The sequence below is a fragment of the Diabrotica undecimpunctata genome, unplaced genomic scaffold (assembly GCF_040954645.1).
Source record: "Diabrotica undecimpunctata isolate CICGRU unplaced genomic scaffold, icDiaUnde3 ctg00001344.1, whole genome shotgun sequence".
NCBI classification, from domain to species: Eukaryota; Metazoa; Arthropoda; class Insecta; order Coleoptera; family Chrysomelidae; genus Diabrotica; species Diabrotica undecimpunctata.
In genome coordinates, this window is record NW_027312186.1 from 1 (window position 1) to 9,809 (window position 9,809).

The following is a 9,809-nucleotide window of genomic DNA, read 5'->3' on the forward strand; positions in this document are numbered from 1 at the left end:
CGCGCTATCTCAGAGTTATAATTGAAAATAACTTCAAGTAACTTGATGTTCCCCAATGGTACACAACAAAATAATCTTTTTATAGAGGATTTATGAACAAAACAAAAATAAAGGACGCCGCGAAACAAGCAGCAAAATTAAAATGGAAATGGGCTGGACACAACGAACGTCTCGAAGATGGTAGATGGGACAAAGAAGTCGGAAACTGGCGACCGTACGATGCGAAGAGACCAAGAGGAAGACCTCAAAGGGATGAATGGCGAGAAATGGGAGAGGCCTTTATTCGACAATTCGGATAGAAAAGGGGCTAAAAAAAAGAAAGAGGATTTATTGTAAATAAAAAAATTTTTATCAATATTATCTTGAATATATATCTCCGTAAGAACTAATATATTAGTTAACATTAGTAAACAGTTAGTAAAGTTAACATTTAGAGTTGACAAAAATAAACAAAAGTTATCCTAACAATACAATAAATTATTTTTAAGTCATTTTTTATCGTCACTGAGTAATCCTAATTAAAACTATTACTACTTACACATTTTGTGTCCACTAACATAACATTACATAGATGTAATAGTACACATATTTTTAATGTTGTTCGTTTGACCTGGTTTTCATTTTTTTCTTTTTTTCAGACAGAAGATTTGATGTAGTGGATGACTTTTGTGGCTTGGTTGATTTTCCAGTAATAGAAGACACAGATGTTTTTGTCTTTTTGGCGTTGGCTTCTTTTTATTAGCCTTGGGTATTTTTTGGTTTATTTTGTTTTTTATTTTATCCTTTGTCTTGTGTCTAATTAAGAAGACAAATAATCCTCTTTCTCCAGAAAAGTTGGGTTTTCTTCAAGTTCTTTGGGCGTATAACTTTGGTGGTCTATAGGTTTATTGATAAAAAACGTAATTATTGGTTTTCCGTACATTCTCAGTATTTCTTTGTTTGTCTTCTCCAAATATTATTTTCTGTCATCTGCATTTCTTCGTAAACTGTTCTAAGCAGCTTTCTTTTCCTGATCTCTACTTTCATTTTATCTCGTTGATCGATCTCTCTACTTTCTTTTCTTTCTATTGGTTCATAATTTTGCTGGCATACATCACCGTGAGTCTGATTACTGTCTCGTAGGCTCACAGTTAACATATTGACATCTTTTATGCTCTCAGTATTAAATTTATTGGCCTTATAGCTCTACTATTCTTCACCAATTTTTTGACTATCCCTTTTGCTTCTTTTCTTGTATTCGTTATAAGTACTCCTAAGTATTCAAATTTTGTCACTTTTTTAAATCTATAGACAGCCTCTGCTCTTTTTATTTTGATATATTTGCTATCATTTCTTATGTCTTCACTTATTTTCATATACTGCTCCTGGTTTATTATTCGTCCCTATCTTTTCGCCTTCTCTTCAAATTTCTGGAAATCTCTTTCTAAATGATTTGTTATTTTCTATAGTATCATTACATCATCCGCCTACGCTATGTACTATTCCATGCTATTAAATACTCATATACTCAAATAAATATCATTTCAATGGTGTCGGAAGTGAAATAAAAGTAAATTAGACTTATAGTAATCATAACAAGTATTGTTCCGAAGTGAATATAAAATAAATTGTGAAAATGGCTACGATTTATGAGCTGACAGTGACTAATTTAAGAAGACATCTCTAAGACAGAGAATTAGCTTCTACCGGAAAAAAGGCTGAGTTAGTCCAACGACTAAAGAACGCTTTGCTAGAAGAATGACTAGATCCAGAGACTTATATATTTGAAGATGCTGTCATCTCGTCGATTTCGAAATTAGAGAACAAAGTTTCTGACGATATTTCGAAGGTATCTTCTGCGTATATCTGGATTGTGGCAATTCAACGTTATGCCATTTGGACTCTGTAATGCTCCTGCGACATTTGAGAGGCTGATGGAAAATGTGTTGAGAGGGTTATCTTGGAAAACATGCCTGGTTTATTTAGATGACATAATCGTCTTGGGGGAGACATTCGAAGATCATTTGAGGAATTTAGAAAACGTTTTTAATCGACTTAAAGCTGCCCAATTGATGCTAAACCCCAAGAAGTGCCAACTATTTCAAGGTAAAGTAAATTATCTGGGTCATATAGTCAGTAAAGAAGGAGTGGCCGTGGATAAGGGAAAAATCGATTCCATTAAGGAATGGCCAAAACCAACTGACAAACACCAAGTGAGAAGTTTTCTTGGACTATGTACATACTACCGGAGGTTTATTAAGAAGTTTGCAGATATCGCTAAGCCATTAACGCGACTTACGGAGGAAGCAAGAGATTACCGCTGGGGATACAGACTGCCAAAATGCCTTTGAGACCTTGAAAAAGCATTTAATAACAGCACCAATTTTAGGGTATCCACTGCCAGAAGGAGAGTTCATCTTAGATACAGATGCAAGTAATGTGGGAATTGGAGGAGTGCTGTCTCAGATTCAAGGAGGACAGGAACGAGTCCTCGGATATTTTAGTAAAGTTCTTTCAAAACCTGAGCGGAATTATTGCGTCACGAGAAGAGAACTTCTAGCAGTAGTTAAATCAGTAGAGCACTTCTATCAATACCTCTATGGCAGAAAGTTTCTAATCCGAACCGACCATGCCGCCCTTAAGTGGTTGATGCAGTTTAAGAATCCAGAGGGTCAGATAGCCAGGTGGATCGAACGACTCCAAGAATACGATTTTAAGATTGAGCACCGGGCCGGAGTTAGCCACAGAAACGCTGATTCTCTTTCCAGAAGGCCATGCCCAGCAGAGTGTTCCCACTGCAACAAAACGGAATCCAAGGAAGCAGCAGTGCTAAGAACGACGATTGTCGACGACTGGACGCCTACTAAGATAAGGGAAGAACAAAAGAGAGATCCAGTTATACAGAAAATCCGAAAATGGAAAGAGGAAAACCGTCGACCACCTTGGCAGGAAATATCAAACCTATGCTCAGTAGTTAAGACGTATTGGGCCCAGTGGGACTCATTTATCATCGAAGATGGCTTGCTCAAATGAGTCCTGGAAAATGATGACGGTGCAGAGAAGAGAAGACAGTTGGTGATCCCAAAGAGCAGAATAGCCGAAGTACTTCGTCAGTTACACGACAGTCCATCGGGAGGGGCATTTTGGTGTAAGGAAAACCCTTCAGCGAATTCGGAACGGTTTTATTGGATGAACAGTTCCGACGATGTAAAAGACTGGTGTAAGAAATGTACTATTTGTGCCACGAGTAACGGGCTTTACCGAAAAAAGGAGAGCTCCTATGAGACAATATAATGTTGGAAGCCCGTTTGAAAGAATAGCTTTGGACATCGCTGGGCCATTTCCAGAAAGTGAAAAATGGAGGCAAGTACATGCTGGTAGTAATGGATTACTTCACTAAGTGGGTCAAGATTTACGCACTTCCAGACCAGAAGGCCGCCACCGTTGCAGATAAGTTGATCCAAGAATATATCAGCCGATTTGGAGTGCCTTTGCAGATCCATAGTGACCAAGGCAGGAACTTCGAAAGCGATCTATTCCAAGGATATGTGATAGACTAGGCATGAAGAAAACAAGAACTACCGCGTATCATCCGCAATCGGATGGTATGGTAGAACGAATGAATAGGACAGTTGGCAAGTATTTGACAAAGATGGTGTCCGATCATCAGCGAGACTGGGACCAATACCTTCCGTTCTTCACAATGGCCTACAGATCTGCTGTTAACGAGTCAACAGGCCAGACACCAGCCAAAGTCCTATTCGGACGCGAAATGCGACTACCTTGTGATCTAGAGTTTGGGTGTCGACCTGGAGAAGATGTAGCAGGTGAAGATTATGTGATCGAATTACAAAGAAGAATGGACGATGTACATGAGTTGGTCCGTTCCCACCTTCAGATCGCTAGCGACCGAATGAAGAAACGGTACGATACACAAGCCGAAAAGGGTTGCTTTAAGAAGAACGACAAAGGTATAATCCCAAGAAGCGAAAAGGTTGTTCTCCCAAATTGCAGCAGTTTTGGGAAGGTCCATACCTCATCATGGAAAAGATCAACGATGTCATCTACCGAATAAGCAAGATTCCGAGGGGAAAGCCGATGATAGTACACCATAACCGGCTGGCGTCTTTCGAAGGTGACCATGACGTAGATGAAGAAGTGGAAGTAAACCAAGTCCAAGATGTGTCTGACCTCACGTTTGAAGAATTCATGGGTGCCTATGGAGGTACCGGTAAAGCGAGACATGGTGTTACCACTGAAGAAAAGCAAGATCTACTCGCGCTCCCCCGATGACTACTCGCTGGCCCTTACCATCCCGGCCAGTATCAAAGACGCACCAGGGTTGGCATCCGTCTTTCGAAGGAAGTTTGGTCGAGCTGCAGAACTTCAATGCCAGGTGCCAGCTCCCGGTAAAACCTTGAAACTCCAAGATGCATCACGTTACCTTTTCTACCTGGTAACAAAAGACACTGCCCGTGACCAACCTACCTACCGAGGTGTATGGGAAGAATTACTTCAATTGAGAGAGCACGTACCAGAGTCCGACGTGCAAAAGTTAGCCATGCCAAAGTTAGAGTGCCGCCAATTAGATTGGAGGGTTATCCGAAGTATAGTGGAGGAGATCTTTAAAGACACCGAAGTCCAGGTGTTAGTCTGTTGCAATCCACATAGGTACTGGTGCGAAGAGAAACCGTCCCTTGTCATTTTTATACAACTGGAAGTTGTAAAAGAGGGTCAAGTTGCCGATACCAGCATACCGTTCCAGTTACAGTCCCGACAAGGTTAGAGTAGGAACCATCTTTTGAGAGGGGGGCAATGTTACGTAAAAATATGAGTCATAGTTTTAACCTGTAAACATATTTTTATTCACATGTTTATGTTTTAGATTTTACGAGAGGCTTCTATTTACCTGAAGGGACCTTCCAGAAAACGGTCGAACCGATGTGAAAATACCCGTTTGCCTTTACCGTTATAATTTCGCCGCTAGTCGAGAAGGCTGTCGATGGTTCTCGCTTAACGGCACTGGCATATATTACCAGGACATTTTATTTGGAAGGGACAGTTAAATCTGAAGACTCGCGCCCGCGATTTTAATTGTAGCGTTCGTATAAAATAAATTATGTATTATTGAGTAGTTAAATAAATTAATATAAGTTATCGTGCTTTTTAATAAATTAAAATAAGAACCTTTTAATAAAGACATTATAAATTGAATAAAGACAACAGTTAAATAAATATCATTTCACTATTTATTTAAAATTAAAGTCATCGATGATGATAGTTGCAAACATTGCGTTAAGCTAGGTGACCTCAATCACATCTTCTTTGAACGTCCTAAATTTATTTAGCACTCTAACTCTCTGTATATAAAATTAACTAAATGCAATACTTACGCTCCACATAATATACAGTCCTTGTTAGCGATAGGTTCTGTAACAATATATAATTTAATGAAAGTACTCATTCATGAAAATTTTCATGAGCGTGTATAGGGTTAGACTTGTACCCTTTGTTTATCCTATATGTAACAAGACCTTATCCGTAGTCCAGTATTGTTTGTCTGTTAAAATAAATGTCTTGACGGACCCCTAGACGAGAAGCGAGTGTCCTTGTATTTTCCTTCGACGTGTTCTTCTATTAATTATTCGTCTATTTCGTTTTAGGGATATCGCTGTATTTGTCTGAGAGAAATAATCCGTACTTATGTGTATATATTAAGGAATATATTATAACCTTTCGAGACTGGCTGAATGACGAAAGTCTATGCCACAAAAAAAAAAAGAAAAATAAAAAGCTTGTCTTGGACAAAGGCGAAGTCTTAATTTTCTGACCGGTTCAGGTTCAACAAAGGGTGCAGAAAGTAAAGTGAAGTGCAGTTAGGAAGAAAATAAATAAATTCTTTATATTTTCTATATTTTTTGTCTTTTTCGGTATACAATTTCTATAAAACAGCGATTTAGTATACATACCATGTACATATTAATTATTTATTGTGATTCCATTTGGAATATTCAGAGTTTCGAAAAAAATCCCGATCTTTTCTTTAAAACCTAATTCAATTATTTTTCTTGTTTTAGGCAGAAGAACGTAATCCTGTAAATGTCAAGCTTACAAAATTGTTAGATGTTAAAGTAGAGAGTAAGGCTGATTCGTGGAAAAATGACTTCAGCCGCTTCTTTCAACCACAAAGTGATGAAATTTCATTAGGTAATATACATTATGTAATTATCTATACACAAACTTTGGAATTATAGTATTTTTGTTTAGTTAGAATAAATTGCCTAGATGTTCACTCGCAGTGGAAGAATTAATATTGCGATACATGTGTCATACATACAAATATAAAAATATTAATTTCACTACATTGCGTCAACCATTTTGTCATCATTTTTGATCTTATTTTGATCTTAGATGCCGTCCTAAAAAGTTCGACAAATGAGAGTCTTATTATTCACTCAAGTTGCCCATCCGTGTATTTCTTCTCTATCCTACACTTCTCCTTCCCTGGACTTCTCCTTGCATATCTAACTGAAGCACGCAATATCTTCTGCCTCGCGTAAGATGTCTCAATGCATAACATGCTTTCTGGTTTTAAAGGTTTTGTTTAGTTCCGTATTTATGTATTCTTCTCATAATTCTTACATGACTTTTTATGCCCACTCTAATTTTTTTGTAGCAATTATTCCTATGATTAATATTGGTAGCAAGGTAGTTGTATGTCTCTACTTGCTAGAGTTTCCATTAACTGTTAACCTTTCATTATAATTTTGTAATGATATTAATATCTTTATAAATTTTGTTTCACTGATATTAAAAGGCCGTATTTTTATTTAACAATACCTATATATGTATGTGTGTGCATAAGTGTGTGTATAAGCACATTATGTATGTAGTATCCCCATATTTAATATTGTAGCAAACAGTATTTATTATATTTCGTGGCTCAATGGATCAAGCAATCCAAAGCCATAAAAAAAGGTTAAGTGCGGTTTTACAAGTTGAAAAAATTAAAAAACTTCTATCTGGTCTACTTTTTGTTACGCAAGATTTAAAAAAAAAATAATTTTTTTTATTTTTTGTTCCATATTAGACTTGTATTTTTATTTTCACACATGTACTGTATAAAACTCTCACAACAATGTACCGTCTGTTTTAATTTATATTCAAATTTTTGTTCGATAGACACCTTTTATTTAGTACCAAATACCTGTTACGAAGCTACAGAGATAAAAAAAATTTAAAATTACTTTGATCAAATACTAAAAATTTTAGGAAGAAAAGACGAATATGTTCAGCTTCCTTTAAAACTATCTCTTGGAGTTAAACAAAGTGGTGTTAATGAGGATTCCTCTCAAAATTTTTTTAATATTTTTAAAAAATGTAAATCCTTGGTGGGACGAAGTAAAGCTCCAATTTGTCATCTTAATCCACTTCCAGAATATTCAGATAAATACAACGCTTATCCGGAAAGTTGTAGAGAAATTTTAGAAAACGGTAAGCTTTTATTTGATTTACTAAAGACTAATTAAATTTTAAATATCTAATAGATCAGTAACTTTCGAATGTTATTTAATTTAATCTATAAAAATCAAATAATAATAATAATAATAATAATAATAATAATAAGACACTACTTTATAATTTACTTATTAATATACTATATTTTATCTTTTAGTTAGTAACAAAACAGGAATATACACAATTAAGCCTAGAACAAGCAAGAAACCATTTTCTGTTCTTTGCGATATGGAAACCAAAGGTGGTGGTTGGACTTATATTCAAAAAAGATTTGATGGATCTCAAGAATTTTATCTGACTTACAAAGATTATAAATTTGGCTTTGGTGATCTTAATGGAGAATTTTGGATTGGGCTCGAAATATTCATCACATGACTGGTAAGTTTAGTTACATGATAAGTATGTACCTAGTTATGCCGTTTACCTTTTTAGGTTCTGAAATCAATGAGTTATTGATTGAGCTCACTGACAGAGATAAGAAAAACAGCTTATGCACAATATAAAACCTTTGGTATAGGACCCGAAAAAGATGGATACATATTAAATGTATTAACAGGTTATTCAGGAGATGCTGGAGATGCTCTATCACCTCATATAAACTCAAAATTTTCAACATTTGATGTAGATCAAGATGAAAATCCAGGCAATTGTGCTGTTAGTCATGGTATTTTAATTAATTTTAGATATTTTTTACTAGTCAATCTTTTTTTTTTTGGAACCATTTGTTGTCACAACCAGTCGGACTGTAATCATTTGGCTGATTATACATCTTCCACTCGCGTTATCTTTTGGATTCGGGTTTAATTATTAACGACTACTTACGTAGCCGGGATCATCGGCTTTACGTGCCTTCAGAAGTACAGTGGCGGATCAGTTAATAGATAAATTAAAAATATTTTAATGTCTGCCTAGATCCAAGCTGGGTGGTCGATTTGGTAAACCAGTAGGAAAGAGACTTTTTATTGAGTCTTAAAAAAATTATAATGTCTTGACACAAAATAGCTACATATACTTCTTCCTATGCCGTCCCCATTAACGGAGGTTGGCGACCACATTTTTAAAGGCTTCTCTATCTTTTGCAACGTGGAATAATTCGTCTACAGTCATGTTTGTCCAGTCTCGAATATTTCGCAGCCATGACTTCCTTTTTCTACCTATTCCCTTTTTGCCATCGACTCTACCCTGCATGATGACCTGCAGAAGGACTATATTTATTATTTCTTAGTATGTGTCCAAGGTATGCAGTCTTGCGTACTTTTATCGTTCTCAACAATTTTTTGTCTCGACCCATTCTTCTCAGCACTTCCTCATTGGTGACCCTGGCAGTCCATGGGATTCTCAACATTCTCCGGTATATCCAAAGTTCAAAGGCTTCAATCTTTTTAATTATTTGCGCTTTTAGTGTCCATGTTTCTACCCCGTACAATAGTTGCGACCAGACGTAACATTCAACAAACCTCAGTCCTCAGCGCAATATTCAGATTTTTGTCACAGAACAATTGTTTGAATTTTAAGAACGCTGCCCTTGCCATTTCTATTCGTACCCGGATCTCTTGGTCTGGATCTAATTCTGTGTTGATGTAAGCTCCCAGGTATTTATATTTTGTCACTCTCTCTATTTGCTGTCCACCAAGAGTTAGTTGTTCATTATTTATTGGACTCCTTGATACTATCACGCGCTATCTCAGAGTTCTTATCTGTGTTGATGTCAAGTCCCATTTGAATGCATTCACTATTTATTGCATCTAGTAAAGTTTGTAGATTCTTCTATACTCTCAGCCATAATTACCGTGTCATCTGCAAATCTCATGGTGTTTATGATTTCTCCACCAATTCTTATTCCCTCTTTTCTTTCCCATAAGGCTTATCTGAATATGACCTGTGAGTACACGTTGAAAAGCGTCGGAGACAAGACGCATCCTTGCCTAACCCCTCTCGCAATCGGTATATTATTTGTTTCTATATCGTTCACCTTTACTACTGATTTCTGGTTCCAGTATATAGCCTTAATAAACTCAATGTCTTTTTTGTCTAAATTGATGTTTTTTAATTCATTTATTAACTTCATATGCTGCACTCGGTCAAAGGCCTTCCTAAAGTCTATGAAGCATACATATGCACTCTTGTTATATTCCCGACATTTCTGCAAGAGTACCGTCAACGCAAATAATGCCTCTCTTGTACCCATGCCTCCTCTGAAGCCAAACTGAGTTTCATCTATCTGCTCCTCACATTTCTTATAAATTCGGTTTTGAACAATTTTCAAGAGAATCTTTAAAGGGTGGCACATTAGGCTTATCAATCTATAGTCA

The 9,809-nt window shown here is 36.4% G+C and overlaps 1 protein-coding gene across 1 annotated transcript; it reads left to right on the forward strand.

Moving 5' to 3' along the window:
- Nucleotides 1-6,056: 6,056 nt before the first annotated feature.
- On the forward strand, nucleotides 6,057-8,000 carry LOC140431557 (angiopoietin-4-like; the record flags this gene model as incomplete). The annotated part of the gene is given in 5 exon segments (XM_072519455.1): nucleotides 6,057-6,186; nucleotides 7,252-7,473; nucleotides 7,655-7,855; nucleotides 7,858-7,875; nucleotides 7,930-8,000. Coding segments are annotated over 5 exon segments (642 nt in total), but the record flags the coding sequence as incomplete, so codon positions are not given.
- Between the last annotated feature and the right edge of the window lie 1,809 nt (nucleotides 8,001-9,809).